Below are 18,876 nucleotides of genomic sequence, written 5' to 3' on the forward strand. Positions count from 1 at the left end.
AGGAAATCCATGAACATAAAAATGGACAATATCAAAGTTACACATCAACACAATGAACAATTCTGCTGAATCTTGCTCCTCTCCATTCCATCTCACAGCGGTTTCATACTCTATCCTACCTCTTAACTTTCTCTGCAACCTCATTAAGAAAACTAAAAAGTCATAAGCATCAAAAGAGGTTAACAGCTATAAAACAGGTTACTAAAATAATGGAAAACTGCTTTTATATATGAGATCTTGCATAAGAAACTAATCTTGAGGCAATCAGCAAAAGCAGTTAACAATGACAGTTCACATTTACTCTTTGGTTCAGAAACTTACTAAACATGAAATATTTGAGCTGGAGAAAAAAGAAAAACAGTAAGCAAGCCATCAGTATTCTTACTCTGTAATAACAATTAATTTATTAAAACCAGTCTTGTCTAGGATGTCATTTAACAAAAACAACAGTTACAAAAACTTGAAGCATCATCAATGAAAAATAATTTTTCTATTCTCCCATGTCCTCTCAAAAAATTTGCCTTCAAAGGGGACACCTGGGTAGCTCAGTTGGTTAAGGGTCCGACTTCAGCTCAGGTCATGACCTCGCAGTCTGTGAGTTTGAGCCCCGCGTTGGGCTCTGTGCTGACAGCCCAGAGCCTGGAGCCTGCTTCAGATTCTGTGTCTCCCTCTCTCTCTCTGCCCTTCCCCTGCTTGCACTCTCTTTCTCAGAAATATACATTAAAAAAAAAAATTAAAAATTTGCCTTCATAGAACTATTTCTGAGATTACTAATTTCCAAAACATTTGATTTTAAGAAAACACAAAGGTCAGGGGGCACCCAGGTGGCTCAGTCAGTTAAGTGTCCGACTTCGACTCAGGTCATGACCTCAAGATTTGTGAGTTCAAGCCCCGTATCAGGCTCTGTGCTGACAGCTCAGAGCCTGGAGCCTGCTTCGGGTTCTGTGTCTCCCCCTCTCTCTGCCCCTCCCACGTTCATGCTCTGTCTCTCAATAATAAATAAACGTTAAAAAATTAAAAAAAAAAAAAAAAAAAAAAAGGAAAGGAAAGAAAACACAAAGGTCAGGCACCTGGGTGGCTCAGTCGGCTAAGTATCTAACTCTTGATTTCAGTTTGGGTCAAGATCTCACCATCGTGAGATCAAGCCCTGCTTCGGGCTCTGCACTAAGGGAGGAACCTGCTTAAGATTCTCTCCCTCCTTCTCCCTCTGCCCCTTCCCTACTTGTGTACTCGTGCGCTCTCTGTCAAAAAATAAAAATAAATTAAAGAAAAAAGAAAACACAAAGGTCAAAGGATACATGCTAAATAGTGGTTCAAAAATTCATGATCTGATGCTGGCATCGACTGAAGAAAGGTCTCTCTGTAAGACTCAAACCATGGAGTGGTAGCTAAAATAAACAAGATATACAACAGTTAAAATTCCTTAACAGAATCAATTTACAACAAAAAAAATGTCAAGTCCATACTCCTAAAAGGTGTGAAAGATTCCCAACAGTAAATAAGCATTTTTCACTTGTACTTAAAGATATAAACAAGCATTTTCTACCTCTGCTTTAAAATTAGTGTCTGTGCCATACACACAAATATATTCACATATAGGAATATACATTTGCAAAAATAAAACTGACTTATTCCTAAACCTACACAATGATCCACAACCTACTTACCTATTAATCCTTTAAATATTACCTACATGAGTAAAAAGATTCTGAAACTAAAGTTTTGTGCCCCTCTCCTCTTCATAAACATCATTTCAAAACAATGGTTTCTTAACCAACAGTGATTTTGACCTCCAGGAAATATTTGGCAATGTCTGGAGATACTTTGGGTTGTCACACTAGGGATGGGGTTGTGTGCTACTGACTTCTAGGCAAATACGTCCAGAACAGTGCAAAACATCCTACAATGAACAGAAGACAGCTCCCCACAAAAAAGAATTATGTGGCTCAGAATGTCAATAGTGGTAAGGTTGACAACATCTACTTTATAATTTGATTACTTGAGTATGACAATAACAAAACTTCTTTAAATGAAATTTCAAAGTATATTTACCTTGTAATCAAATATAAGGAGGTGTGTTTTCACATTTTTATAAATGTATATAATGTAATTCTTAAAATGTCAAACCTCTCTTGCTCCATGCTAAGCATTCTACAACTACTCTTTATTTGTTTTTAAACTAACTTACAATTAAGTCATTAGACAGGTCATTTCACAAGGTTTAAACAGATTATAAAAATCACAGTTTTACTAAAGGACATTCTATTCCTAGCTATTTATGCTGACTACCAAACCTTTCACCTCAATCACTGAAAAACCTAATATACTTTGTTCACATTATAATACTACATTAACCAACTGGAAGGTAAAGGGGAAAAAAAACCATTCAATCTTGGCCAAATAGTAGTATCTAACCTGGTGCCATATATAAACATATAAAATTTTAATTCCAACAAATACCTTATGAGAATAACCCATATATTGTTTAGAAGGGCTATCAATGTAACAATTTCATGTTCATTGCTATATGAGAGAAAAAGCTTTCTTAGAAATACCATAATCTATATGAAAAGTGACAAAAATTGGAGAATAAATGACAATACTAGCCAATGTTATAACCCATTTTCTTTCCAAACAACCAATAACCTATATCTTCCCCCAAAATCAGTCAAAATTAGTCTAGCTATAAAATTAATATGTATTTTCACTCAGCACCAAGGACAAGAAAATAAAATAAAAGATAATGAAAATTTGGTTAAATAGGAAGGTATCTTCAGACATGGGGAAATGATGTTCTGTATCTACCAAACTACTTTAATAGACTGTTAAAAAACAAACAGACATAAAACAGCCTCCCCCCCCCCCCCATTTTACAGATAGTCAGACATCAGACTTGAGCATCTTTCTCTGGAGAAATGAAATGGCCCCAAATAAAAGAACCATAAGTATTGGGCAACTCTAAAGCCTATTCACAGCCTCACCACCCAGTACAGAAGTCCACTAGATAACAAGAGTTTATTATGCCCAGCGGGGCGTTTAATTCTCAGTTTGAAATAGAAAATAATGCCACAGGCTCAGCAGATATGTGAGAAAAGTTTCCAATGTGAAAAAGTGACCAAAACAAACTGAAAAAAATAATACAAATGAGAGGAAAACACAGGATAAAAGAAAACTTAAATACTAAAAGAAGTCAACAACAATTTATTAATTTCCTGAATTAAAATACCACAACATGACACAAGAACTGCCCAGTACAAATAGGAAAACAAAGAGAGCAAGGCAAAGTTTCAAAAAAAAAACAAACCACATACACACACAATAAACGTTAAAATTTCAACGGAAGGTTAGGAAAACAAAGTCAGAGATAAAGATATCACCCAGAAAGTAAAACAAAAAGACACAGAGCTGTAAATGAACAATATTTATAAAAAAAGGAAAGAACGCTAAAGGAGCAACTGAGAAGTTCTACATCCAATTAACAAGTAGTTCCAGAAAGAACAGGGAAAAACAATGAGGAAGAAATTAACCAAGAAACAGTATAAAAAAATTTGTCAAGTTTAAGAGTATGTATGCCCAGGGCACCTGGGTGGCTCAGTCGGTTGGGCGGCCAACTTTGGCTCAGGTCATGATCTCACTGCTGGTTCGAGCCCCGCCCGCATAGGGCTGTGCTGACAGCTCGGAACCTGGACCCTGCTTCGGATTCTGTGTCTCCCTCTCTCTCTCCACCCCTCCCCTGCTCATGCTCTGTTTCTCTGTTTCTCTCTCTCTCTCTCTCTCTCTCTCTCTCTCTCAAAAATAATAAATTAAAAAAAATTTTTTTAACAAAAGAGTATGTATGCCCAAATTATCAAAAGGGGCTGCTGATACGAGTGAAAAAAAAAAAAAGTTAAATTAGGCCCAAAATGAAACTTCAAAACAGAGATAAAGAGGCTCTAAAAGCTTCTGAAGGCTGGAGAGAATGAGGGGATAGGTATCCTAATGTCATCCAGCTTCTTTACAGCAATACCAGAAACTGAAAGTGGAATAAATCTGAAGGAAATTATTTCCAACAATATATATAGCCAAACTATCAAATATAAAAGCTAAAAGCATTTTCAGACATTAATTGGCTCAAAAACTTTACCTTCCAAGTGACCTTTCTCAGGAAGCTACTGGAGATGTCCTTCACCAAATTAAGAAAATATACCAAAAAATATAAAACTGAGAGTCTACAGAGAAGAGAAAGGAAGGAAATCCCCAGGCTGACAGTTGTGGAACAGACCTTGAAAAGTAACTAGTCCAACGTGCAGCAGAACAGTTTTCACAACTTTTATTTTGTAATCTCCCCTATGAGCCTTTTAGACATTTCTAATTAGTCTTCACAGATATATACATGTACCGTGCACCTATTTATGTACCATGGTCCTTTGGAGAGTCATAAACCATTGTAATATCTAGGATTTTTGCACCACTGAGAACCAAATTTTCTCCCCCACTGACAGATGATATCATTCCTCACTAAGAATGCAGAGAGAAAACTTCAGGAAGGAGATCCTGATACACAGATTATCTGATAAATTAATGTCAATCATGAAATCTTATCAAGAGGCTATTGGAAGTTTAAAAGACTAGGAAGAGATACAAAGAACTCTAAGCAAGTTTGCTTTTCAAAAAGGCAATTGGGGGAGCGCCTCCTAGGTGGCTCAGTTATGCATCCAACCTCGGCTCAGGTCATGATCTTGCAGTCTGTGAGTTCGAGCCCCGCGTTGGGCTCTTTGCTGACAGCTCAGAGCCTGGAGCCTGCTTCGGATTCTGTGTCTCCCTCTCTCTCTGCTCCTCCCCGCTCATGCTCTGTCTCTCTCTCTCAAAAATAAAATAAACATTAAAAACAATCTTTTTAATAAAAAATTAAAAAATAAGCTCTTACAAAAAATTAAATATTTACTCGTATATTAGAAAAATGTCTTCAACTTAACACCAAGCAGGATAAAAAGTAAAATAAACTTAATTCTTTTCATTTTAGTATCACTTATGTCACAAAAGAATATATTGCTTTTTATCTACTGCTAGTTCTTTCATTCAAGATTTATCATGCATAAGTTTTAGGCATTACTTTAAGTACTGGAAAGAAAATAAAGAGCCAAAGTTCCTGTCCTCATGGAGCCTTCTATTAACTTTACAATTAGAACTATAAAAACATTTTCATTATAAAAAAATAAAATGAAATGATGTAATTCATAGTTGGCTGCCTACTTGACTATAATCTCCGTAAAAGCAAGGATTGGTTTTTTACAATACTGTATTCCCAGGCTCTAGCACCCAGTAGGCATTTAAATATTGAATGATTTCCAAGATACAGAATTACTTTTTCTAACAAAAGAAAATTTCATTTAAATAGTAGTAATAAAACTTACTACATACCACTGATGTTGAGGTCATAATCTCCTGCTGTAATCACATTAGCTACTAATCCTTCCGCAGGCTGACTGCCAGAAACAACATCATTCAAAAGCTTCCGAATGGCTCCGGGTTGAGGTGGTTGGGTGATAATGTTGCTTACTGCTATCTTCAGATTTTTGATTATGTGAAGTTGATTATTAGGATCTCTCATATGAACTTTAAAAAAAAAAGGAAAAAAAACTTGAAATTAATCCTACACAATAACAATCCAACAATAAACAATTGGGTTAATAGTTTACAAAAAGAATGCACAAATCAAAAACCAGGAATTCCAAGTGGAAGTCTTCCAGAAGTACAACACAACTGACTTACTTATATACCAAGAGGGCTAGGTAGAGTCTAACCTTCTCCCTCAATGCTACTACTCACAACTTTGCTATTTGTAGGTCCTTTCCTTCCCCCTATTTTCTGGAGTTGCCAGGAACCAATCCCCATCTATATCAAATCCCTAATTCTCACTCACCCTAAGGGCAATCCCCAGGCAGTGTGACCTGTGAGACCTGTAGTATCAATGCTGAAAATAGTAAAGGGGAAGAAAGGGGAATTAAGTGCTGCATGTGGGTTTCCTCTGCTTCTCCTAGTATACTGCCTACATTCTCAGCCCTATTCTACCATCACAAAACTCAGTGCCCACCCCGGAGCAAGATGTTGATAGTAGTAAGGCTATGTTCTGGAACATAAAGTATTTGAAAACTCTGTATTCTCTGCTCAACTTCACTATGAACCTAAAAAAGAAAGTCTGCTCTAAAAAAGAAAGTCTACTTTAAAAAAAAAACAAAAAGAAAATGCCCAGATCCCTTCCCCCACCCCAAAACCCTGACTCCACCCTGCTATAGGCCTTGCCAAGGCGACAGGATTTATAACCAGTGTTTCAGAACTTTAGGTCAGGGGATAGGTTTGCAGGGGACTGTAACAAGACGGTGTCCACAGTGCACAGCAGGAAATGTGAACGTATTCTTTTCACATAAATGTAATCAAAGAAGATCATTAGTTTCCATAACAGTATTAAAAGCAGTCCATTATATTAAGGACTCAACTTTTATTTATTTTTTTTTTAATTTTTTTTTTAACGTTTATTTATTTTTGAGACAGAGAGAGACAGAGTATGAATGGGGGAGGGTCAGAGAGAGAGGGAGACACAGAATCTGAAACAGGCTCCAGGCTCTGAGCCATCAGCACAGATGCCTGACGCGGGGCTTGAACTCATGAACTGCGAGATCATGACCTGAGCTGAAGTCGGACGCTTAACCGACTTGGCCACCCAGGCGCCCCTGGACTCAACTTTTAAAGTCAGACTTTACTTTAAATCCTAGCCCACCACGTTATCCTAAAAACTTTTCAACTTTTCTATGCTTTAATTTCCTCATCTATAACATGTAATTAATGCCTTCTTCAAAGGGTTACTTTAAGAATTTAGATGAGATATCGTTAGATGAGACAATTAAGTGAAAAGCACTGAGCACCAAACCTGACATATACATAACTATATAGTTAGGTGCTTAAGAAAAAATGAAAGCAGCAGGTATCACACACATTCAAGTACAGCATGGATCATCATTTTTAAATAAGAGGCAAACTGGAAAACTGGCTTTGGATACCTACCCATTAAAAAAAAAAAACAAACACTTATTTTCCTCAGAGGAGAATCTTTACATCAAACTTTTTTTTTTTTAAGTTTACCTATTTATTTTGAGAGTGTGTGTGTGTGTGTGTGTGTGTGTGAGAGAGAGAGAGAGAGAGAGAGAGAGAGCGAGCGAGCGCAGGAAAAGGGCAGAGACAGGGAGACAGAGAATCCCAAGCAGGTTCCACACTGTTAGCATGGAGCCAGACGTGGGACTCAAACCCACCAACCGTGAGATCATGATCTGAGCCAAAATCAAGATTCAGACACTTCACTGACTGAGCCTCTATATGAAGCCCATATTTTAAAATAAAGTTACATCAAATGTCTTCCTAAAATTTCCTATGTGTCCTCTCTGTTGACTTCTCAAGTTTTAATTAACATAAGACGATAATCTTTTAAAAATACTACATGTGGCATAAATATGTACACTTGTATTATAAAAATAAATATATGTATAGAAAGTATACATGCAGGGGCACCTGGGTGGCTCAGTCAGTTAAGCGCTCGACTTTGGCTCAGATCACGATCTTGTAGTTCACGAGTTCAAGAGCCGCGTCAGGCTCTATGCTGACGGCTCAAAGCCTGAAGCCTGCTTTGGAATCTGTCTCCCTCTCTCTCTGCCCCTCCCCTGCTCACGCTCTGTCTCTCTAGCTCTCTCAAAAATAAACATTAAAAAAATTAAAATAAAAAAAATTTTTAATTAAAAAAAAAGAAAGTATACATTTAAGTTCCATTATGACTGGCTATGATTAAAAAAGGAAGAAAGGAAAGGGAACCTCAACTGTATAATATTTGATTTCTTTTTAAAGAAAAGGAAGAAATACAATGTAAATGTAATAAGATTAATATTAGTTGGTTCTGGGTAGTGGGAAGCTTAGTAGGAAATTCTCTGAATTCTTCAATAATTGTTTGTTTTCTAATTTATTTTTATTTTTTTTTTTTGCAACATTTTATTTATTTTTTGGACAGAGAGAGACAGAGCATGAACGGGCGAGGGGCAGAGAGAGAGGGAGACACAGAATCGGAAACAGGCTCCAGGCTCTGAGCCATCAGCCCAGAGCCCGACGCGGGGCTCGAACTCACAGACCGCGAGATCGTGACCTGGCTGAAGTCGGACGCTTAACCGACTGCGCCACCCAGGCGCCCCTGTTTTCTAATTTAAATAAACACACACAAGCCTTTTTCCCTAGTTAAATTTCCCAGCTGGTCTAACTATGAAATAGAGAAAATGAAAATACTATGCTGTATTTCTGATATCTTTTAGAAAATATTGTACAAGTATTCTCCCTAAAGTTGGTCTCTAATTGTCAAAAAACATAAAAGTGTCTCTCAAAATTTTAAACTGGCTAATTACTGTTAGTATCAACACAAAAAAGTGTCAACACAAAAAAGACATTCTAGGGTTGCCTGACTGGCTTAGTCTGTAAAGCACATGACTCCTGGTCTCAGAGGTCATGAGTTTAAGCCACACGTTTGGGGTAGAGGTTACTTTAAAAAAAAAAAAAAAAGACATTCTAGTTTTGCCCATATTCAGAATGAGTTTATCATTTATTAGGTAATCCTACTAATAAATCCAGAAATGAGTTAACAGATGTGACAGCCAGCCTCTGAAACAGTCCCCAATAATCCTGTATTTTGAGTTATGCACACACTTGTGTAATCCCTTCCACCTAGGGTTGTTATATGTGCCCAACAGAACACAGCAAAAACAAGAGTACATCACTTCTGAAATAAGGTTATGAAAGAGTACAGGGTCTATCTTGGGTGCACTTTCATCACTCCCTCTTAGCGAAACTAACTGCCGTGCCATGGGGATACTCAAGGAGCCTATGGAAAAGCCTACACTGCACACAACAGAGATCTCAGGAAAACATCTAGTGAGGAAGTGAGACTTGCCAACAACCACATGAGTGAGCTTGGAAGCAGATCCTCCAGCCCCGATGACTACGGTCTAGGCTGACAGTACCACTGCAACCTCAAGAGAGACCCTATCCAAGAGAGACCCTGGGACAGAACTACCCAGCTGAGCTACTCCCAGATTCCTGACAAACTGAGACAAGAAATGCTTTTGTCCCCCCTAAAGTGCTTAATTTTGGGGTAATTTGTTATACAACAACAGAGAAGTAAAACACTGGAATATCCCAAAACTAACCTAATAAAGAGGAAGATAAGAGCTAAGAATGATTAAAAGAAATACTCTGAAAAAACTCACACAGTTCTAAAGCTTGGCTTCATTAAGAGTATATCACAAAAGGTGACATCATAATCACATGACACTCAATTTCAAAATGAAATTCAGCTCTACCATTGTCTTACTTTTACAAGTTACCATATAAATATAATTTTTTTGTTGTTTTATATAAGTAACCTCTACCCCCAACATGGGGCTCGAACTCACGACCCAGAGATGAAGACTTGCATGCTTTTCCAACTGAACCAGCCAGGTAGTCTCATAAATATAATTTCTTGAATACTGTATTATGAAGTAACATTTCCCAGTATGTGCAGGTCCACAGACTACTGTTTCCTCAAGCTAATTAAGAGTTGTTTCAGAAAAATCAATTTCATGTTCAAATAATTTGAGAAACATAGGATTAAGTTTTTAAAAAGTCTCTTTATACCAGGTCTTCCCAGAGCCTTTAATGTGCTCAGTGACACTGTAATTCTCCCAAACACATGCTATTTGAAGCAAACTTATTTGATCATAAAACTCATTTGCAGGGCATGTATAACACATTGGGTGTCCTATGGAATATATTTTTAAAAATGATAATATCTTCTATGTTTTTACCTAGCACACGAGACTTTACTATATACAGGAAACCTGAATTGCTGGAAAAATCATCATAACTTGTACAAAAATGACACAAACAACATATGTATCTAAATTTTAAGGGGTGCCTGGGTGGCGCAGTTGGTTAGGCCATCTGACTTCGGCTCAGGTCATGATCTCACAGTTTGTGAGTTCGAGCCCTGCATCAGGCTCTATGCTAACAGCGTGGAGCCTGAAGCTTGCTTTGGATTCTGTGTCTCCCTCTCTCTCTGCCCCTCCCCCGCTCACACTCTGTCTCTCAAAAATAAAATAAAAACATTTTAAAAAAATTTAAATTTTGAAACTTGACTTGAATTCATCCAAAGTTTGGTACTTGAAAAACTTGTAGGTTAATTATCTAGTCACACTAACATGGTAGTTAAAATTAATAAAATATTTCCTTTTAAAGAAAACTAGAGGCAATAAGTTTTCTTCAAAGGTCCTTTAGAAAATATTCAAGATTTACACTGAAGATTTACATTCTGTTCTTTTTAAACCCTTAAGTAAATTTACTCCAGTTAAAAATAATACTTTTTGAAAGTGACAGTCAAGTACTTTCAAAAGTTGATGTTTAAGTGAAATTTTCTTAAGTCTTATAAATGTCTAAATGATATGTTGAAATACTGTTTAAAATTACTGAAGAACTATCACTATGACAGCAAGAACAGTGAAGTCTGATTAAGTAATACTACCGCCACTATTCTTTGAAATAGATGGCCAGTAGAAATTTCTCAAGCAATATTAAGATTACAAACTTTGTGTTGAAATGACGAATATATATTCTTTTAGGTCTCAAACATATATATAGCATAACGATAAGAAAAATATATATACTCACCATTACTTAATATAAAGAAATACTTGTTGGATTTTAAAACACGTATCCAAGAAATCTAGAATGGCTCTCCACTAATACATCAAATCTAAACTCTTTTTATTATTTTTATTTAAACTCTATTTTTAAGGCCCTACACATGCATGGTATTCAAATTTGTTTTATCAACCCTCCCTCACTATTCACTATAGCTTTAAACCATGGGTTTTTCTACTGAAATCGAAAAAAAAAGTGCACTCTACATTATATCTCAATAGTCAAAGCAAGTTTTGACCTCAAATAATAATATACCCACAGGCCAGAATGGAGTCCAATTATTTTTTTTAACACTCCTTTCTCCTTTTAAGGAAATTTTAGCTGTTTTAGTTAGTTGTGTTCTTAAACTATGTGCCTGAAGTTATATTCTCATGCCTCATTGCCTAAAGATACACTATCTTTGAGGAATCCCCACACTTGAGACAAAAAACAAAAAACAAAAAACAAAAAAAAAAAACAGTAGCCTTTTCTGGATGGCTAAGAACCCCAAAATTTATTTATCAGCAAAAAATTAAACTACAGAAAATTATGTCCTTTTCACCAAATTTCTAATACCACCACCAAAGTCCAATGTCCTAATCACCTTAAACTTTGAAATGTTTATCAACTCTTATTTATCATTATAAACCATACAATTCTAACTTGATACCCCTGCTCAAGAATCTATGACTACCACACATTTTTACCATTAGATATGAAATCCAAAATCCCATTCCCAGAATTCAAGATCCTTCCTTACCTAGGAATCATCTTCCCTTACTATACCGTACTCTGATGGGGCAGTTTCCTCACTGCTCAGGAAGCACTTAATCTTAACTTCCAGCTTTTGCCATTCTCACCTCATCCCCATCCTCAACGGGAAATGCTGGCACTCTTCCTTTAACTCTCTACCTAACCATGAAAGTCCAATTCATTTTGTTTCTTCCTAAATCTTTTGCAGTTTACAGAAGGAAATCAGAAAAATCCTGAGGTGGGCCCCTATTCACTGCACTATTCAATACAGGAAGCACCAGCCAGATGAAGCTATTGGGTTGGGCACTTGAAATGTCTAATCCAAACTAAAATGTAAACCTTATAAATGTCTAAATGCATACCAAAGTTCAAAGACTTAGCCATAAGAACATAAAATACTAAGATGTTTTATACTGATTACATGTTGAAATAGTAACATTTTGGAAATATTGGGTTAAATACAATACTAAAACTAATTTCACCTGCTTTTCACTTTTTTTATAGTGTGACTTCTAAATAATTTTAAATTATATATGTAACTCACATCATATTTCTGCTGGACAGCACTGCTCTCTAGTGTGAATAACGATCCTACTGCTAAGAGATAAGATGACTTAAGAATACTTTGAGTCACATTGCCTGTTTTTAAATCTTTCCTACATACAGGACTGTAGACAAGTTAACATCTTTATGACTCAATGTTCTCAAATTTAAAATGGTGAGAAGAGTTATCTACTCTATAGGATTCAACCAGAACTAGAAGAGAAGAGCTAAATAAAGTAGGTATCAAGTAGTAGCGTTATTATTCCTCATCAACAAAGCAGGAAAGAGCATACACATCAAAGTCAAACTGATTCTCACACTTTTTTTTAAGAACTTAAGAATGTAGGCCACTTTAAGGGCACCTGGGTGGCTCAGTTAAGTATCAGACACCGGATTTCCACTCAGGTCATGATCACAGTTTGGTTCGTGAGTTCAAGCCCCACGCAGGACTCTGCACCCACAGCATGGAGCCTACTTGGGATATTCTCTCTCTCTCTCTCTCTCTTCCTCTCTACCCCTCCCCTACCCTCTCTTTCAAAATAAATAAACATTTTAAAAACAAAACAAAAACAGAATGTAGGGCACTTTGTTGTTCTTGACTTAGTAGAACATTGGAGGAGCTGAGCTTGATGGCTAAAGTATAAGCTGAAGAAAATCCAAAGGTTCCCAAACTTTGTTTTTTTGGACAGCTCCCACTCTCCTTTAAATAATAAAGTGAACTTATGGAGCTATTCTCTCAAAGAATACACACCTGTGGCACGTAAATACATACATGTATGGCCCAGCACTTTCTGTGAAGAAATCATCATAACCAAATAAACATCATAGTCATTTGCTTGATACAACCTCATCATAGAACCCTTCATTTTATTCGGACCTTAAGAAGAAAGAACTTTATTTATACTTTGCTATCTTCTATTTGCAAAGGTAAATATATTGGTTAAATACTCGGGAGTTTTATTATGCTTAGTTTTCACTAAAAAAGAATGTAAAGGTGATGAAAACAGGCGGCTCTTCAATTAAAGACACATTTCTCCTGTTGATTAAACTTTTATCTGAAAAACTGAATCTTACGACTTTTCCATTCCTATAAATCTATTTAATTCCAACCATCCAAATTACAATTTGTCCTTACTTCTTCATCCATCAGGCAAAAGGCTGTTGCAAGTTTTATTATTTTTATAACATTTTTTTTCGCAAGAGGTTAAGTAAAATACTATATGCCTAAGAAAGTGTTTACATTTTCAAAGAAAAAACATAACTAAATAGAAGCTTAGAAAGAGATAGGCCCCAGGAGGGCACCCGGGTGGCTCATTTGATTGAGCATCCAACTCTAGATTTCCGCTCTGGTTCATGAGATCAAGTCCAGCAGCAGGCTCTGTGCTGACAGTGCAGAGCCTCCTTGGGATTTTCTCTCTCTCTCTGCCCCTCCCCTGCTCTCTCACTCTCAAAATAAATAAACTTAAGAAGAGACAGAGCTAGGCCCCACTACCAGAAGAATACTACTCAAAACAACTTTGAAAGTCCAATTTAACACCAGGGGAAGATGATTCGTCTTCTTCATTAAGACTTCAGAGGTCTAAGGCAGCATCTTCCTACCCTTACCTGCCTTGCAACTTCCTAATTCCCTCCCTATGGTCGTTGAAAACAGTCTCAAAGCCCTTCTCTGGGGCTCTTCCCACCCCCCCCCCCCCCGCCCCAATTACCCAGCAGCCCGGCCGGTCCGGGGAAGAAGGAAAGTGCCTAGAGAAACTTAGAGGTTAGGACAGCGCTGTCTTGACAACCTCACTCATGGCCCCTCCCCCAGCCGCCAGTGGAGACACCCCGGGGCCCCAGCCGCGGACGCCACTCTACCGGCTCCGAGATGTAAACATCGCCCTTTTCTTCCCTGCCCGGCCCGGCTTTGAGGAAGCACAGTGAAAAAGGGAGGAGACCACATACCCTCCGAAGTGAGGCGAGAGAAGGGCTTAAGCAACTCCGCGAAGCTAAGGTGATTGAGGCGAGTGAGCCGCTCGGCTTCGTCGCTGCACAGCGCGGCGACACAGGGGACGAAGGAGTCCGGGATTAGCTCCTGCACTGATTGTACACACTGGGCCATCGCCGCGGCACAAGCAGCGGCGGCGCCCGCCCTCCGGCCCACTCTCAGAGACTGATCTTGCGGCTGCAGCAGCTACTGCCGCCGCCCGCCGGCCTAGCCCGGCCGGGCGGGGCCCCACACTGAAGCCTTGAGACCAACAGAAGGAACAGACGCCGCTGACTCGGCTCCCAGGCACACACCACGGACCCCTCCCCTGCACTGCCGCTCCTCAGGGCTCGCCCCGGCGTCCTCGCATTCCACCGTGATGGGTGGAGACGCCGACAATCGCCAGTTAATCCTCCAGACGGTAAAACCTTGGTCACTGCTCGACCGGAACCGCCATGTTGAGGCCGAACCCTGACCCACCGGCAGTACCCGTCCCAGCAGGCCCCGCGCTCGCCCCTCACGTGACGGTATTAAAGGAGGCGATGGGGCGGGGAAAGAGCAGAGGAGAGGGAAGTGAAGAGCGACGGAGGCCGGTTGGGAGGCTGGCGCCGGAAGTGGTGCGATGGGTGGGCCCCTACGGAGTGAGGCGGGGCTACAAGCGCGGTGGGCGGAGCCAAACAGGAGACGCGCGACTTTAGGCCTGGTTCTCACACAAGCCTTTGGCAAAGCCGAGCGGGGTGCAGGCGCCGAGCGTGTGGGTCCGCGTTCGAGATCCGTGCTGTCACAGTGGTGCGGGAGCTCGCTCGCCTTCCACGCGGGCCGGGCTTATTTGGAGCCCCAAAGTCTCTCCCTGGAAACAGTAGGCAAAATAATGTGGCTGTTCGCGCTGTTTCCCACGCTCCCCGTAGAGCAGCAAGGGACACCTGCTCATGGAAAAGTGTGCTGCCCGTGCGATATGTGCCTGTTTCTCGTGGCGCGGGCCTAAGCAGACCTTGTATCGTTTAAATACAGCCATGCTTTTAGAAATGGACTACCACAAACGTGGACCCAACCAGTGAGCAGAAATGTGTGGTCTTGTGGGTGCTGGAATTAACAGGCGTGTAAGGGGAAACTCCTGGCACTACTGTATGTTCGTTGGTCGCAGGGTAGTGGTGTGCTTGCAAACATCTGAGTCGTCCGCCGCCACGTTTCGTTTCTCCACTATGCTTGGATGTTTTCTTCACAGTGATAGAGTTGCGGGAAGCCAGTAATTCCTTACCAAATGAAGTCCTAAACTGGCTTCCGTTCTTAGCTTGCCTTTTTAGAGATTGTTCGGTTACGTAAGTAGAGGTGAATGAAAGGGATTCTATTACAGTGTCACTCAATTGTTTGAATTCCTTCTGAATTATAAGCCAAAGATACAAGGCAAGGAAAACTACAATGCTCTATCATGCTTTCATGGTACCTTAATTTAAAGGAGGCTTCCCCAACACCAGTATCTCAAATTGTCGGATTGTTTGGCACCCTGAGGTTTTTACCTTGGTAAGAATTTATGACAGGCAAGAGGTATGCCTTTCTCCTGTAAAATGATGGAAGGTAGGAAAGGACGACAGGACCTAATGACATGACATTTTAGCCACAAATCAATTTCGAACACATAACATGCAAGTTGAGGATCTGGGAATTCATTTCCTTAAAACTGTGCCTGAGCATCTCTTGGAAATTCTTCTTGTATCCTCAGGAGTACACATCCCCTTTTGAATACCTTGGACCTCAATCCCTTATGTGAGAATCCTATAAAAGTGAGTATGACTCAAGTTATACATTTTTTTTTTTTTTTTTTTTTGGTAACAGGGCGCCTCAATGCAAGCATACAACTTTATTTAGTACTCAAAGTAATTAAAAAGGCAACATATTTTTTACACTAAAATTAAAACTATTTGTATTAACCTCTCTGAGGACTCTTATTTTTTTTACTTTTTAAAACAGTTAATTAATTAATTTATTTATTTTGAGAGAGAGAATGAGTAGGGGAGGGGCAGAGAGAGAGAGGGAGAGAGAGAGAGAATCCCAAGCCAAGCAGGCTTGCCAACACCAGCCCAAAGCCTGACACAGGGCTTGAACCCATGAACCTCAAGATCATGACCTGAGCTGAAATGACGAGTCAGACACTTAAGCAACTGAGCCACCCACGCACCCCTGAGAAGGACTTTCAAATATTTTAGCCTAAGTGAATTTTTTGAGATATTCACATTCCATAAAATTCACCCCTTTAAAGTATACATTTCTGTGGCTTTTAGTGTATTCAAAGTGGTACAACCATTACTACTATCTAATTCCAGGACATTTTCATCACCCTAAAAAGAAGCTTGGGGGGCGCCTGGGTGGCTCAGTCGGTTAAGCGTCCGACTTCGGCTCAGGTCATGATCTCGCGGTTCCTGAGTTCAAGCCCCGCGTTGGGCTCTGGGCTGACAGCTCAGAGCCTGGAGCCTGCTTCACATTCTGTGTCTCCCTCTCTCTCTCTGACCCTCCCCCGTTCATGCTGTCTCTCCCTGTCTCAAAAATAAATAAACGTTAAAAAAAAAAAAAAAAAAAAAGAAGCTTGGTACACATTAGCAGACACTCTCTACCCTTATACCTTCTCCAGCCCCTGGCAATCACTAATCTACTTTCTGTCTCAATAAGATTTACTTATTCTGAACATTACATATAAATGGAATCGTAGAAGATGTGACTTTCTGTGTTTGGCTTCCTTCACTTAGCGTGTTTTCAAGATTTATTCATGTTAGCATATTATCAGTACTTCATTCCTCTTTATGGCTGAACCTCAATGGATTTTTGTCTTATGCACTGACTTTACAATCTAACACCACATCCACAGAGTGGGTGAGTAATTCACTGTAAAAATCTATTTCTTTCTTCGTCTATCCTGATCTTATAAGGTGTCCTCATCTAAAGGTTAAAGCTGAGTCACTGCCTTCCAGGCTACAAGAGTAGACAAAAGAGAATGGAAAAGCACATGATTAATAGTTTAAGTTCAAATTGTATTAATGGCACTCAATAATCTCACTCACATACTACTGGCCTTAATGAGTCTCACAATCTCATGTATCTCCAAAACAGACTGAAAAACATAGTCTTCTGTTGCTAAATGAAGAGGAGGAGAGGGAATATGGGATGGAAGTCAAGGTGTCCACTACATTTCATTATTTATTATTAATGAGATACCCTGCAGAATGTATTTGTATGTAACTGAATGTATTATATGGGGTCCAAGATATCACACATCTCTCATTTCTCTGATTCCTCTGGACACTGGAACTTTTTGTATCTCATGTCCTTGGGACTATTCACTGTGTCCAGGAAAAATGAGGTGCTATGATTGGCCAGGCTTTGGTCATGTGCCCAACCTCAAAGTCAAGAGGATAGGGTCTATCACTAAAAGAGGAAACTTGCTGGACAAAATAGTAACAATAACACAACTAAGGACCTCTTTTCCAATATTAAATATGAGGACTATCTTCCTTCTCTCCCCAAAATCAAAGAATGACATAAAATTTCTGCTAAGCCAATGGGCTTATATTTTGGTATACTGTGCTATCAAACGTTCATTGATTATTTTATTTGGTGTGTATGGTATTGCTGATCTCTTCTGATGGCTGGTGAAGTCAAGTTGAAAGAACAGAGACACTGGAGTCAGAGAGGCCTGAGTGAAAAAGCAGTTCTACCACTTGTGAATAGAAATAATATCACCATTATTGGTCACTATCCACCAGGCGTGATGCTTTACATTCTCTACTACTTTTGCTTGTCAACAAACCCTTAGAAGTATTTGCATCGCCAATTTTTAGATGTAGAAACTGAAACACAGAACAGTTAATTAACTTGCCCAAAGATAATCAGCAATGGAGCGTGGAACAGGACCAGCACAGTTTAACCTAGAGACTTGATCACTAGGGTAAATTGCTTTTCCACATTTCCTTGCTTTGAAAGCACCTGTAGAAATTTTCATTTGCATAGTTTCGTATACATAGTTTTAGCAAGAAATCTGTGGCTTTTGACAAGTCACTTATCTTTCCTGAGCCTCACATTCTTTATCTGTAAGCTTAGAAAGTTGAGACTAGAAGATTTGCTGTATTCATCTGAAGGTGAAGATCTGAGAATCTATTCTTTCCACTATTATTAAATTTCATTGTGTGAACAGTAGATGGTGCTATTGAGTATTGGCTTTTAAACCCCAGTAAAAGCCTTTCTAATTCCTGGATACATAGTTTTCACATAGGAGACACTTACCTGTATATCAGAGCATTGGAGATCAGGGGATGACCAGAAAATTCATACGTGAAAAGTTTCTTAAGCTCAAAGATTTTACATTATGTTGCTTTAAAACGCTAGGGGGGAAAAAAGACTTAAATATATAACCCACATGTTGGCCCATATTTTCTATTTTATTTACTGCACTTGATGTTTTAAGATTATTTATTAACATTCTAAAACACATGACATCCACTTTCTAATTATTTTAAGGATGAATCATAACCACAGTTTTGTACTCCAAAGCTCATAATTCTATTTTATTCTTATTACAGGTATTTACACTCCATATAAATCTTCTCTAATTAAATCTGCAGGTAAAAATCTTTTGTAAATATTTTTCTCCTTTATGCTTCTAAAATAAGAGATTGTATCAATGCTTGATTTTATTTTTTTTTTTAATGCTTGGTTTTAGGAGCACCTGGGTGGCTCAGTCAGTTGACCACCTAATTCTTGATTTTGGCTCAGGTCATGATCCCAGAATCATGGGATCAAGCCCTGAATCAGGCTCCACACTGAGCGTGGAGCTTGCTTGGGATTCTCTCTCTCTCTCTCTCTCTCTCTCTCTCTCTGCCTCCCTCCCTCTGCCCCTCACCCCT

At 39.0% G+C, this 18,876-nt stretch overlaps 1 protein-coding gene across 3 annotated transcripts in view; it reads right to left on the reverse strand.

The window, feature by feature from the left end:
- Positions 1-14,464, reverse strand: part of TRAPPC8 (trafficking protein particle complex subunit 8) — an 83,185-nt gene extending 68,721 nt beyond the window's left edge. The window contains exons 1-3 of one of the 3 annotated variants that reach the window (XM_047828519.1): positions 13,963-14,462; positions 5,401-5,595; positions 1,299-1,388 (exon numbers count right to left, since the gene is read on the reverse strand). In XM_047828519.1, the coding sequence (XP_047684475.1) occupies positions 1,299-1,388; positions 5,401-5,595; positions 13,963-14,119 (442 nt within the window). In that variant the 5' untranslated portion in view covers positions 14,120-14,462. Of the gene's footprint in view, positions 1-1,298; positions 1,389-5,400; positions 5,596-13,962 lie in introns of all 3 variants that reach the window. The other 2 variants (XM_047828520.1, XM_047828521.1) reach the window with 2 other exon arrangements.
- Between the last annotated feature and the right edge of the window lie 4,412 nt (positions 14,465-18,876).

The sequence above is a fragment of the Prionailurus viverrinus genome, chromosome D3, assembly GCF_022837055.1.
Source record: "Prionailurus viverrinus isolate Anna chromosome D3, UM_Priviv_1.0, whole genome shotgun sequence".
Classification (NCBI taxonomy): domain Eukaryota; kingdom Metazoa; phylum Chordata; class Mammalia; order Carnivora; family Felidae; genus Prionailurus; species Prionailurus viverrinus.